The sequence below is a fragment of the Schistocerca cancellata genome, chromosome 3 (assembly GCF_023864275.1).
Source record: "Schistocerca cancellata isolate TAMUIC-IGC-003103 chromosome 3, iqSchCanc2.1, whole genome shotgun sequence".
Classification (NCBI taxonomy): Eukaryota; Metazoa; Arthropoda; class Insecta; order Orthoptera; family Acrididae; genus Schistocerca; species Schistocerca cancellata.
The window spans coordinates 379318722-379333922 of record NC_064628.1 but is presented as its reverse complement, the minus strand read 5'-3'; the positions used below and the strand labels follow the sequence as shown (position 1 = coordinate 379333922).

The 15201-nt window shown below is 42.3% G+C and overlaps 1 protein-coding gene and 1 non-coding gene across 2 annotated transcripts in view; one reads left to right on the top strand and one right to left on the bottom strand.

The window, feature by feature from the left end:
* Positions 1 to 5072: 5072 nt before the first annotated feature.
* LOC126176718 (beta-1,3-glucan-binding protein-like) overlaps positions 5073 to 15201 on the bottom strand; it is a 77705-nt gene continuing 67576 nt past the window's right edge. Inside the window, exon 7 of the mRNA XM_049923886.1 lies at positions 5073 to 5381. Coding sequence (XP_049779843.1) covers positions 5271 to 5381 — 111 coding nt within the window. The 3' untranslated portion in view covers positions 5073 to 5270. The remainder of the gene's footprint in view (positions 5382 to 15201) is intronic.
* Trnat-ugu (transfer RNA threonine (anticodon UGU)) lies at positions 5584 to 5658 on the top strand. Its single transcript has one exon. It is a non-coding gene; the product is annotated as a tRNA-Thr (tRNA).

The window sequence follows — 15201 nt, the reverse complement described above, 5'->3', positions numbered from 1 at the left end:
TGATGCCGACCGTCAATATTCCCGGGAGTGATTGTACTTGATAGTATTCTTCAATTAAAATATAAATAAAGAGTCCACATACCGCTGTGTGTTAGTTGTGGCGCCGTGTTCCAGATAGTCAGTAAGCAGCCGGTCTTCGGTTTATCAACTAGTGAAATCATCAGAAGATCAAAACAAATTGCAAGAGGAATTAGGAATGATATCTGCATGGTGTGAGGATTCGCAATTGATCCTAAATAACGAGAAGTGTGAGGTCATCTACATGAGTGCTAAAAGGAATCCGTTACACTTCGGTTACACGATAAGTCTGTCAAATCCAAATTCCGTAAATTCAACGAAATTTCTAGGAATTGCACTTACAAAGAACTTAAATTGGAAGGAACACACATAAAATGTTGTGGGGAAGGCTAACCAAAGTCTGTTTTTTACTGGCGGGGCATTTAGAAAATGTAACAGATCTACTAAAGAGACTGCCTACATTGCACTTGTGCGTCCTCTTGTAGAATTCTGCTGAGCGGTGTTGCATCCTTACCAAATGGGATTGCCGGAGTACATCGAAAAAGTTCGAGGAAGGGTAGCACGTTTTGTATTAGCGCGAAATAGGAGAGAGAGTGTCACTGAAATGATACAGGGTTTGGGATGGACGTCATTAAAACAAAGGCGTTTTTCGTTGCGGAGGAATCTTCTCACGATATTCCAACCACCAACCTTCTCCTCCGATTACGAAAGTATTTTGTTGACCCCGAGCTCCATAGAGAGAGACGATCACCATGATAAAAAAAAGGGAAATCAAAGCTCACACGGAAAGATATAGGTGTTCGTTCTTTCTGCCCGCTATACGAGACTGGAACAGTAGAGAATTGTGAAGGTGGTTGTAAGAACCCTCTGCCAGACACTTAAATATGATTTGTAGAGTATCCATGTACATGCCGATGTAGATGCCCGCTGCGGTGGTCCAGGTGTAATGTTGTGGGGAGGCGTAATGTTATATGGGACTACTGACCTCCAAATCTTTGAACACGGTATGCACATCGGTCAAAGCTATTGTGACTCTGTACTCCTTCTCTACACGCGTCTTTTCGGAGATGCACTGGGCCCAAGCTTCATTATGGACGACAATGCACGAGTGCGCCGACAGCGTAGGTGTAGGAGCACTTGAAGCGAGAAGATATTCGACAGACGTACTGGTCTGCCCACTTCCGAGACTTAGATCCCATTGAGAGCGTGTAGGATGCGTTGCGGAGACGCACTGCTTCACGTCCACGACCACGTCCACGACTGTCAACCACGCTGGTGGAGGAAGGGTTCCCCTGCCACGAGGACTCCCTTCCAACCTTGTGGCCAGCATGGGAGCATGCTGCAGTGGGTGCACTGCCGTCCGTTCTGATAACTAGAGACCGGATTATATGCATCACAAAAACCTTAAAATATGCATGCAAATATGCATGAAAAATGCTTAAAAATGTACGAAAAGTATCGAAATACCCAAGATCAAATAATAAAAAAAAAAATCGTAGTTACTGCCTGCATTATATCTCGAAGTCGAACCTGTGCATATGAGTTACGAGGAAGAGCGCCTGCCACGCGAAAAATCGATACATTTACAACGCTGATATCATTTTCTGCATACCCTCTGGCAGGGGTTAGGAAGGGGGCTTTTCTGGGATTATTTTCTAAAAATTTGCAAAATGGGGACGCATAACGTGTTTCAAGAGTTGTCCCCTGTTTGCTATTGTTATCAGTAACAAGCGGATGCGATTCGAGTGGGGCGCAGCGAAACAATCGATATGTACAGGACCAACTTCGCACGTGGAGGGGCACGCTCAAAACCTCCGTAATGTTATATTAAAAAAATCACGAATTATTTTGAACAGCATTCACTTTTAATTAATACTATTGGACTAAAGCATCATTTACAATCTATTTTACATTTTTCTGCTACTGTAAACATAAACGATCAAGTACTGTTCCAGATGTTCGGCAGTAAGATTGTGTTTTCGATCCATCAAAACATATTTATAACCGTAAAAAGGGCCGTTCTATATCTACTGAGGTAACTGGACAGTATTTGGGTGCTGTGTTGGCTCTTAGTGTTTCTTGTAAAAGTTCACCTGCCCCATTAAAAAATCTACCGATTTGGCACAAGGGTTCAAAGCCTGGGTTATCGTTTAAAATGTTTTCAAAATTTTCTTTAAAATTTCTTGGCAATATCTCCGGCAATCAGGAGTTCACTGGAATAATTTTATTCATTAACTGAATAGATTCATTCAACACCAAACTTTGAGTTTCAGGCTTTTTAGTACTTGCAGGCACATGGGAAAAATGAGTGCTAATCACAGCATTTTTTTTTTTTAAATACCGGAATCATTAAAAGCTTCCTTGCACTGGCAAACTGCCAAAGCCTCCGCGCTATCGAAGTCGTTTACTACGCCTCTAATGGCCTCGAAACGTTCACTGTAAAACAACACAACTTCGACCCACGTACACATCGAGTTACCATTGGTTCGGGAGATGAAGGCGCATTTGATTGCTTTCTTTGTAGATCTCGACGCGAGCAGGAGTCTTTAGAAACACTTTCTTTGTGAATGAAATCAGTTTATTTACATTCACAAACGTGGAACATACTTCTTTAGGAAGGCGATGTTCTCCGTGTGCAAAGCACGTCACATGAATCAAATTGGGATAAAATGCTCTGAGGACTGTTCCTGCTTTGATCGTATAGGCAGGAGCCTCTGAAACCAACACAAACACCCTTTCATCTGCAGAAGATTCTGGAAATATTTTTCTAATACCCTCATTCACAAATCTGGCGATCGTAGAATGATTTACTTTTGAAGTTCTTTTCAGGCTGCTAAATAGGAGGAACAAGGTTCTTCTTTCAAAGCACCAACTATTAAATTTGCAATGTTACGGCCACAAGTATTCGTAATTTTGTCAACTGAAATCCAGATACTGCTGTCCTTGAGTCCGTTGCGTTTCTTCTATATTTACATAAATCGTCGATATGTAATTTTTACGCAATGTTGATTCATCTGGTATATTTTGATTAAAGCAATGTTTGCGCAGGAATCCTTTAAGGTTAGGGTTTGCAAGTTTATGAAGAGTAATATTGCTTGCATTGAACGCTACACATAGATCCATGTTAAACCGACTTTTTCGGTTACCTCTTGACAAATCCCTGCTACTGCAACTTGCCGTTGCCAGAAGTTGTCGTGGTCCTTTCATCTGCATTCCTGCGATATGAAGACTTGTCTTTACATGCTGGTCTATTTGAAACTTTTTTTGCACGAAACGTTTTTCTCGCAAACTCGATAATATAAAACAATTACGTCGTGTGTAAATGTTCCAGGATAGTCAGCTATTCACGAAACGACGTTTCCTTTTTCGGGCTGCATGGTGTACAGCACGTTACACATTACACGTCGTAAGAACGTTCAACTGTGTACAAGTAAATAGAAAGCTAAAGTGAAACAGAGGACGAGCGACTAGAAGCTTGCGTAGTTTAATTTAATTGTTGCCGACGCTTACTGTATGGCAGCGGAGGGGATTGAGCGGGGCCGCGCGGGATTAGCCGAGCGGTCTTAGGCGCTGCAGTCATGGACTGTGCGGCTGGTCCCGGCGGAGGTTCGAATCCTCCCTCGGGCGTGGGTGTGTGTGTTAGGATAATTTAGGTTAAGTAGTGAGTAAGCTTAGGGACTGATAACCTTAGCAGTTAAGTCCCATAAGATTTCACACACATTTGAACATTTTCTGATTGAGCGCGGGCGCAGGAGCATTGACTCTGCCTGTTTCTGTCCCTGTTCTGTAATGATTCCGCTAGGCAGTGGCTTCTCGGTTAGCGATTGCACGCCGTTCTAGATCGCGGTCAATCTGTGAGACATCAAAATTAGATCGAGCTAGAGGCCGCCTGTCTACATTTTGAAAATATTGTAAACATAGAGCGAAAATATGCATCGTCACTAGTTTTTAGTTAAAATATGCAATAACTGGTGAAAAGGAGCCAAATATGCAAATGCATATGCAATATGGAAATGCATATAGTACGGTCTCTAGTGATCACATACCCTATTAAGAACTATGACTCGCCCTTAGTGGTGTCCAGGGGACGCTCATAAATCGCAGTGACTTTGGTTGAGTAACCGTCTTTGAATAAAAGCATCATTTCTGTTCGTGTCATTGCGGATTTCTTTCACTTAACCTTTGTACTTTAGTGTAGCAGCTCATTCTGTGTATACTCCACATTTCATCGGGCTATGTTACTTGGCAGACACACAGCACGCGGAAGTTCCTTTCGTCCTTAAATTTTTAGCACCAGTGTGCAAACACTACAAGATGCTTCTCAATAGGTGCCAACGCATCCGTGACTAACCTGGAGTTTCTCAGAGAGTAAGTGTTTCCCTAAGGCTCGGACATTACATTATAAGCTCTGCTGTTCCACAGTAACAAAATACACTACTGGCCATTAAAATTGCTACACCACGAAGATGACGTGCTACAGACGCGAAATTTAACCGACAGGAAGAAGATGCTGTGATATGCAAATGATTAGCTTTTCAGAGCATTCACACAAGGTTGGCGCCGGTGGCGACACCTACAACGTGCTAACATAAGGAAAGTTTCCAACCGATTACTCATACACAAACAGCAGTTGACCGGCGTTGCCTGGTGAAACGTTGTTGTGATGCTTCGTGTAAGGAGGAGAAATGCGTACCATCACGTTTCCGACTTCGATAAAGGTCGGATTGTAGCCTATCGCGATTGCGGTTTATCGTATCGCGAATTTCACTGGTTACGACACCGTTTGACCAATGTCGAGGCCATGACAGACGTGGGCGTTTGGCTGATTGTAATTCCACGCTTGCACATTGATGTTAGTGTTTAGCCTACATGCGATTATCGGACCTTGCTGTACGTCAATGATTCTACTGCAGGTAAGTGGCAGTTTGTCCTCCTGTTTTGTGAGTTGAATTCTTCAGCTGTAATGAGTGAGATATTAAGTACATGACAATTCAACATAAAAAACACAACTTGCTTACACATTTGTTGTAAGTTAAATGTATAATTTTCTTGTCTTTAAAAACCTTTATTGGCAATAGTCAGTGTACAGATAGTATTAGAAAGAGTTATTGCTAGTTAATACATTGTACTTGATTCCTGAAAACCTGAAAAAAAAATTGATAGTATTGCTGCATAATGAATCCTTCAGAGCGCCTAGCAAAGCCGGAATCAGTAACACTGATTGTGTTGTGTGAGTTTTCCACTCAATATTTCTAGAGAGCCCAGACTCTGACGTAATCAACCTGGAGGGAAGAGGAGCCTCCCTCATCACGGTTCCACGTGGACAGCCACGAGTTACGCCCATTCCAGAAGTCCGCAAAGGCCTGGAAATAAACAAACAAAATGCAGATACAGTGCACAGAATCGAACAGTGTAATTTAGGAAGTTATTAAGTAATAGATAAAATGTATGATTGGCAAACATCTATTAGGCGCACTACGAATGTAGTGGTGTGGACATGTTGGGATTGTGGATCTCACGGGGAGCGTGCAAGGGATAAGTCCCTGCAGACGCACTATGCTTTGTGCCCACGGTGGCTCAGATGGATAGAGCGTCTGCCATGTAAGCAGGAGATCCCAGGTTCGAGTCCCGGTCGGGGCACACATTTTCAACATGTCCCCATTGAAGTACATCGACGCCTGTTTGCAGCTAGGGTGTCCATTTAATTATCATTTCATTAATAGATAAAATTAAAAGTCACCAACAGAGTGACTACACACAAAATTTATACATAGTTCCAACAAGAATGAAGCCCAAAAACGATGTACATGCTAACCCGAGAAAAAAAATTAAAAAACGTTTTTGTGAAATTAAGGCCAGGTTCTCATTCAAAATGGTCGATAATTCGATTTCTTTATTGCATTTTCTGAAAGATACATGTGTCTAGAATGTTGGAACGACAAAGATTTTTTAATCCTTGCGATACCAAGGTTTCTACAGCCCGTTTTTCGAAGCAGTGTCACGGCTAGCGTGGGACGCTCTCAGCCGGGGACGGCCGACTCAGCCACAACACTTCTCGTGCCGTGACGCACGTTCACAAAATGATTTATATTGCAGTATGCATGCGAACACATTCCCAGAAAAAGCTGACGAACAACGTGTGCAGGGTGCCGGACGCTGCAAATCCACTTCAGCCAGATCGGCTTTTCTCGCCAAGAAGAACGAGGGAATTGCTCTCCGGGAACAGTTAGAGTTGATATTCGGTGCAGGCATTGCAGACTAAACGTAGGGAACGAAAACACTTTTTTGAGGTCAAATTTTGGTCAAAACTGGTCAAAACATAATATTTGGAGCGCCATATTGGATTACCCATTTTGAATTTTGAAAATATAACATCAAATTTGTGTTCCGCGACGTCAAAAATACGTAACATGTAGTTGTTAGGCAAATTGAACCAATAATACGTTCAAAAGTTTTCCCTACGTTTTATTTAATTTTTTTCTCGAGAAACGATTTTTCAAAACTGCGTGCAGCATAAAACAAAAACTTTTGAACCTGTTAACTTTTACCTTTGACCCCCGGAAAGTGACCACTTTTTTTGGGAGTTTATACCTATAATATATGAAATTTGTTAATATCACCTATTTTTTGGAAAGGCGTAAGGAGAGAAAGAAAACCACACAAATCGAAATCAAAGTTCGAGCAAGCACCATATTGTTAAATTTAAGGTTATTTCGCTGTGATTAGGATCAAACTCCCATAAATTTAATGTAGTATCGACTGATCGTAACTATTTTTGATTTCAAGTAACTCCTGATGAGCTTCACTGCACGAAATCTGCGTACTTCAAACACATAGGCCTTTGATCAAACAATAATTATGGGCGCCATTTTGTTTTGTTTTTCTTTTTTTGTACCGCTGATCTAAAATAAAGTACAAAGTACGATCAATCACAGCCCCAAAACAGATATTTGTAGGTCTTTTCACTGTCTCAAAAATTTTTTTGCCTGTTTTTTGCCCATTTGAATGAGAACCTGGCTTTAAGCTCCTAGGGTGTTTCAAAAACAAACATAAAATGCGGCTGGCCACTTTGCAATATGTACTTCTTTCTCACCAATATCATCTCTTGTAAGATTTTTGTCTTCTTTTAAATCTTTCGTCTTCTGTTATAATTGTGCATATTATACCCACATGTTAGAATAAGCATACGACTACAGACTGAGAAATTTTGTTAAAAATCAAATTAAGTAACTTTTTTACTCTAAAGAAAAATGTATCTCAGTAAGACCAAATAAATTCATAAGAGACAGAACGGGCAGCCCACAGTAAACAGGGTCAGAGCACTGTTTGCGGAAGCAACGAAAAAAGCATGGCACACTTAAAATAAAGTGAAATCCCCAAGATTTTCGGTGTTTTACGGAAGCTCGAAATATTGCGTGGACTTCAATGCGAGATGTTTTACATAGTTTCCACAACCAAAATCGGTCTAAATCTGTGAGTAAATCCAAAGAGATTCTGGTCCTATGGAACGTACACCAGCGGCAAGACACAATCAATACCTTCACATCTACATCTACATCTACATGATTACTCTGCAATTCATATTTAAGTGCTTGGCAGAGGGTTCATCGAACCACAATCATACTATCTCTCTACCATTCCACTCCGGAACAGCGCGCGGGAAAAACGAACACCTAAACCTTTCTGTTCGAGCTCTGATTTCTCTTATTTTATTTTGATGATCATTCCTACCTATGTAGGTTGGGGTCAACAAAATATTTCCGCATTCGGAAGGGAAAGTTGGTGACTGAAATTTCGTAAATAGATCTCGCCGCGACGAAAAACGTCTTTGCTTTAATGACTTCCATCCCAACTCGCATTTCATATCTGCCACACTCTCTCTCCTATTACTTGATAATACAAAACGAGGTGCCCTTTTTTGCACCCTTTCGCTGTCCTCCGTCAAGCCCACCTGGTAAGGATCCCACACCGCGCAGCAATATTCTAACAGAGGACGAACGAGTGTAGTGTAAGCTGTCTCTTTAGTGGACTTGTTGCAACTTCTAAGTGTCCTTCCAATGAAACGCAACCTTTGGCTCGAGTTCCCCACAATATTATCTATGTGGTCTTTCCAACTGAAATTGTTCGTAATTTTAACACCCAGGTTCTTAGTTGAATTGACAGCCTTGAGAATTGTACTTTTTATCGAGTAATCGAATTCCAACGGATTTCTTTTGGAACTCATGTGGATCACCTCACACTTTTCGTTATTTAGCGTCAACTGCCACCTGCCACACCATACAGCAATCTTTTCTGGGATTTCTGCTCAGATTGTCATCTAGGTCATTTATATAGATCAGGAACAGCAGAGGTCGCAGGACGCTTCCCTGGGGAACACCTGATATCACTTCAGTTTTACTCGATGATTTGCCGTCTGTTACTACGAACTGCGACCTTCCTGACACGAAATCACGAATCCAGTCGCACAACTGGGACGACACCTCATAGGCCCGCAGCTTGATTAGAAGTCACTTATGAGGAACGGTGTCAAAAGCTTTCCGGAAATCTAGAAATACGGAATCAACTTGAGATCCCCTGTCGATAGCGGCCATTACTTCGTGCGAATAAAGAGCTAGCTGCGTTGCACAAGAACGATGTTTTCTGAAACCATGCTGATTACGTATCAATAGATCGTTCCCTTCGAGGTGATTCATAATGTTTGAATACAGTACATGCTCCAAAACCCTACTGCAAACCGACGTCAATGATATAGGTCTGTAGTTTGATGGATTACTCCTACTACCCTTCTTTAACACTGGTGCGTCCTGCGCAATTTTCCAATCTGTAGGTACAGATCTATCGGTGAGCGAGCGGTTGTACATGATTGCTAAGTAGGGAGCTATTGTATCAGCGTAATCTGAAAGGAACCTAATCGGTATATAATCTGGACCTGAAGACTTGCCCGTATCAAGCGATTTGAGTTGCTTCGCAACTCCTAAGGTATCTACTTCTAAGAAACTCATGCTACCAGCTGTTCGTGTTTCAAATTTTGGAATATTCCATTCGTCTTCCCTGGTGAAGGAATTTCGGAAAACTGCGTTCAATAACTCCGCTTGAGCGGCACAGTCGTCGGTAACAGTACCATCGGCACTGCGCAGCGAATGTATTGACTGCGTCTTGCCGCTTGTGTACTTTACATACGACCAGAATTTCTTCGGATTTTCTACCAAATTTCGAGACAATGTTTCGTTGTGGAACCTATTAAAGGCATCTCGCATTGAAGTCCGTACCAAATTTCGCACGTCTGTAAATTTTAGCCAATCTTTGGGATTTCCCGTTTTTCTGAACTTCGCATGCTTTTTCCTTTGCCTCTGCAAAAGCGATCGGACCTGTTTTGTGTACCATGTGGGATCAGTTCCATCTCTTACCAATTTATGAGGTATGAATCTCTCAATTGCTGTTGCTACTATATCTTTGAATTTGAGCCACATCTCGTCTACATTTGCATAGTCAGTTCGGAAGGAATGGAGATTGTCTCTTAGGATGGCTTCTAGTGACACTTTACCCGCTTTTTTAAATAAAATTAATTTGCTTTTGTTTCTGGTGGATTTGGAAGAAACGGTATTGAGCCTAGCTACAACGACCTTGTGATCACTAATCCCTGTATCAGTCATGATGCTCTCTATTAGCTCTGGATTGTTTGTTGCTAAGAGGTCAAGTGTGTTTTCGCAACCATTTACAATTCGCGTGGGTTCGTGGGCTAACTGCTCGAAATAATTTTCGGAGAAAGCATTTAGGACAATCTCGGAAGATGTTTTCTGCCTACCACCGGTTTTGAACAAGTATTTTTGCCAACATATCGAAGGAATGTTGAAGTCCCCACCAACTATAACTGTATGAGTGGGGTATTTATTTGTTACGAGACTCAAATTTTCTCTGAACTGTTCAGCAACTATATCATCGGAGTCTGGGGGTCGGTAGAAGGAGCCAATTATTAACTTAGTTCGGCTGTTAAGTATAACCTCCACCCATACCAATTCGCACGGAGTATCTGACTTCACTACAAGATAAACCACTACTGACAGACACAAACACTCTACCACCAATTCTGCCAAATCTGTCTTTCCTGAACACCATCTGAGACTTCGTAAAAATTTCTGCAGAACTTATTTCAGCCTTTAGCCAGCTTTCTGTACCTATAACGATTTCAGCTTCTGTGCTTTCTATTAGCGCTTGAAGATCAGGGTCTTTCCCAGCACAACTACAACAATTTACAACTACAATTCCGACTGATCCTTGATCCAAGCACGTCCTGTATTTGCCATGCACCCTTTGAGATTGCAGCCCACCCCGTACTTTCTCGAGGCCTTGTAACCGAAAAAACCGCCCAGTCGACGCCACACAGCCTCCGCTACCCGTGTAGCTGCCAGCTGAGTGTAGTGAACTCCTGACCTATTCAGCAGAACCCGAAACCCCACCACCCTATGGCAAAAGTCAAGGAATCTGCAGCCAACACGGTCGCAAAACCGTCTGAGCCTCTGATTCAGACCCTCCACCCGGCTCTGCACCAAAGGTCCGCAGTCGGTTCTGTCAACGATGCTGCAGATGGTGAGCTCTGCCTTCATCTCGTAAGCAAGACCGGCAGCCTTCACCAAATCAGATAGCCGCTGGAATCCAGAGAGAATTTCCTCAGATCCAAAGCGACACACGTCATTAGTGCCGACATGTGCCACCACCAGCAGCTGGCTGCACCCTGTGCTCTTCATGGCATCCGGAAGGACCCTTTCCACATCAGGAATGACTCCATCTGGAATGCACACGGAGTGCACACTGGATTTCCTTCCCTGCTTAGCCGCCATATCCCGAAGGGGCCCCATTACGCGCCTAACATTGGAGCTCCCAACAAGCCCACCCTCTGCGATTGCCTGGACCTTGAAGGCTGAGAATCATCCTCTGAAACAGGGCAGGCAGCTGCATCTGGCTCAGCCAGAGACAGTGCCTGAAACCTGTTTGTCAGACGCACCGGGGAGGCTTTCTGATCAGCCTCCGGGGACGTCTTTTGCTGCCTGCCACGCCTTGGAACGGCCTCCCAATCAACCACAGGCGAGTGCTCAGCCCCACTGCGGGCAGCAACCGGGGCAACCACAGCGGCAGACCGATCTGGGGACAGACGGGACGAGGTTGACATCCCCATGATACCTAAGTCCGGCTCCCCACAGTGGTGACCATTGGCAACAGCCTCAAGCTGCACGACCGAAGTCAGTGCTGCCTGCAGCTGTGAGCGAAGGGATGCCAACTCAGCCCTCATCCGAACACAGCAATCACAGTCCCTGTCCATTCTAATGGTGATAGCGATGGTAATGTTGCCGATGACTTTGTCAACAAAGCGGAGTTACTTATCATTGTTTTCCGAAATTCCTTCAGTGAAGAAGAATATGCAAATGTCCCAGGATTCGAATCAAGAACAGCTGCCAACGCAAGTAGTTCGGAAGTAGAAACGACTTAATTCACTTAATAAAGTCTTCTGGTCCGCATTGCATATCAACTAGGTTCCTTTCAGAGTATGCAGATGTCATAGCTCCATATTTAGCAGTCAGATACAACCGCTGGCTAGACGAAAGATCCTAAGGACTGCAAAGTTGTGCGGGTCAATCAGCGAGACAGGAAATAGAACTAATCTGCTACATTGCAGACTCATGACTGTCGTCGATTTGCAGTGGACGTTTTGAACATGCAATGTGATCAAACATTTTCAGTACCTCGTAGAAGACGATCTACTGGCACACAGACAAAACTGAATCAGAAATTATTGTTCTTCTGAAGCACAATTAGCTCTTTATTCACGCGAACTAATGAGTGGTTGAGAGTATTTGAGAATGAGAGCGCTTTGTGATTCCTAGCAATCTTTACACGTCATTTCAAACTACTGAGTGGCATCGACACGGGACTTGCAAAATGATATCATATTTCTAGATTTCCAATAAATTTTTGACATCGTTCCTCAGAAGCAGCTACTAATGAAATTGCAAGACTAGCATGGCTGTGAAGTCTCGTCTCGGATGTGTGACTGGATTTGTGATTTCCTGTCATGGAGGTGACAGTTCGCAGTAATTGACGGAAAGTCATCGAGTAGATCAGAAGTAAATTCTGGCGTTTCCCAAGATAGTGTTATAGGCCCTTTGCTGTTCCTTATCTATATAAACGATTTAGGAGACAATCTGAGCAGCCGTCTTTGGCAGACGATGCTGTCGTTTATCGACTGGTAAAGTCATCACAAGATCAAAACAAGTGGCAGAACTATTTATAGAAAATATCTGCACGGTGCAAAAATTGGCAGTTGACTGTAAATAACGAAAAGTGTGAGATCATCGACATAAGTGCTAAAAAGAATGCGTTAAACTTCACTTACACGATAAACCAGTCAAATATAAAGGCCATATATTGAACTAAATACCTAGGAATTATAATTACGAACATCTTAAATTGGAAGGAATTCGAATTTAATTCCTAGGAATTTAGTTGAATTTGAGATCTTTAAATTTGATTGATTTATAGTGTAACTGAAGTTTAACGGATCCCGTTTAACATTCATGTGGATGACCTCAGACTTTTCGTTATTTAGTGTCAATTACCAATTTTTGCACCACACAGATATCTTTTCTAAATAGTTTTACAATTTGTTTTGATCTTCTGATGATTTTACTAGTCGATAAACGACAGCGTCATCTGCAAACAATCTAAGACGGCTGCTCAGATTGTCTCCCAAATCGTTTCTACAGCAAGGGCCTATAACACTACCTTGGGGAACGTCAGGAATCTCTTGTGTTTTACTCGATGTCTTTGCGTCAGTTACGACGAATTGTGACCTCTCTGACAGGAAATCACGAATACAGTCACATAACTCAGACGATATTCCATAAGGACGCAATTTCACTACAAACCGCTTGTGTGGTACAGTGTCAAAAGCCTTCCGGAAATCAAGAAATACGGAATCAATTTGAAATTCTTTGCCAATAGTACTCAACATGTGAATAAAGAGCTAGTTGTGTTTCACAGAAACGATGTTTTATAAATACGTGTTCACTCTGTGTCAATAGACCGTTCTGTTTGAGTCAATTCACAAAGTTCGAACACAATATATGTTCCAAAATCCTGCTGCATATCTACGTTAATGACACGGGAGTGAGATTTAGTGGAGTATTCCTATTACCTTTCTTGAATAATGGTATGACCTGTACAACTTTCCAGTCTTTGGGTACGGATATTTCGTCGACCGAATGGTTGTATATGAGTGTTAAGTATGCTCTTATTGTTCATCTACATCTACATCTACATTTATACTCCGCAAGCCACCCAACGGTGTGTGGCGGAGGGCACTTTACGTGCCACTGTCATTATCTCCCTTTCCTGTTCCAGTCGCGTATGGTTCGCGGGAAGAACGACTGTCTGAAAGCCTCTGTGCGCGCTCTAATCTCTCTAATTTTACATTCGTGATCTCCTCGGGAGGTATAAGTAGGGGGAAGCAATATATTCGATACCTCATCCAGAAACGCACCCTCTCGAAACCTGGCGAGCAAGCTACACCGCGATGCAGAGCGCCTCTCTTGCAGAGTCTGCCACTTGAGTTTGTTAAACATCTCCGTAACGCTATCACGGTTACCAAATAACCCTGTGACGAAACGCGCCGCTCTTCTTTGGATCTTCTCTATCTCCTCCGTCAACCCGATCTGGTACGGATCCCACACTGATGAGCAATACTCAAGCATAGGTCGAACGAGTGTTTTGTAAGCCACCTCCTTTGTTGATGGACTACATTTTCTAAGGACTCTCCCAATGAATCTCAACCTGGTACCCGCCTTACCAACAATTAATTTTATATGATCATTCCACTTCAAATCGTTCCGCACGCATACTCCCAGATATTTTACAGAAGTAACTGCTACCAGTGTTTGTTCCGCTATCATATAATCATACAATAAAGGATCCTTCTTTCTATGTATTCGCAATACATTACATTTGTCTATGTTAAGGGTCAGTTGTTAAGCATACTCTGAAAGGAACCTAAATGGTATACACTCTGGAGCAGAAGACTTGCTTTTGTTAAGCGATTTAAGTTGCTTTGCTGCTCCAAGGATATCTACTTTTACGTTACTCATATTGGCAAGTGTTCTTGATTCGAATTTTGGAATATTTACTTCGTCTTCTTTGGTGAAGGAATTTCGGAAGGCTGTGTTTAGTATATCTTATCTGCTTTGGCAGCACTGTCGTCGATAACATCTCCGTGGCTATCGCGCAGAGAAGGCGTTGATTGTGTCTTGTAGCTAGTATACTTTACATACGACCAGAATTTATTTCAATTTTCTGCCAGGTTTCGAGACAAAATGTGGTTGTGGAAACTATTGTAGGCATCTCGCACTGAAGTCCACTCTAAATTTTGAGCCTTTGTAAAAGATCGCCAATCTTGGATATTTTGCGTCCGTTTGAATTTGTCATGTTTTTTCTCGTTGTTCCTGCAGCAGTGTTTTCACCCATTTTGTGTACCACGGAGGATCAGCTCCGTCGTTTGTTAATTTATTTTGTATGAATCTCTCAATTTCTGCCGATACTATTTCTTTGAATTCAAGCCACATCTGGTCTACCCTTACATTGTTAATTGGGAAGGAGTGGACATTGTCGCTCAGGAAGGCGTCAAATGAATTTTCATCTGCTTTTTTGAATAGGTATATTTTTCGATTAACTTTGGAGGATTTGGGGATTACAATGTTCAGTCGCGTGACGACAACCCTGTGTTCTCTAAACCCTGTATCCGTTTTGATAATCGTTGCTAGCTCAGAATTATTTGTTGCTAAGAGGCCAAGCGTGGTTTTACTATTCGCGTGAGCTCATGAACTAACTGCTCCAAATCATTTTGAGGGAATTCATTTACCACAGTATCGGATGATATTTCATACGTACCTCCGGATTTTAACATGTATTTTCACCAACATATCAAGGGTAAATTAATCATCAGCTGTAACTGTACGAGTCGGGTACGTATTTGAAATTAAACTCAAGAGTTCTCTGAACTTTTGAGGAATTGTATCATATGAATTGGGAAATCGGCAAAAGGGTCCAATTATTATTTGATTCCGGTTGCCCATACTAACTCATAGGAATTATCTACCTCAATTTCGCCACGAGATAAACTACTTCTAACAGCAACAA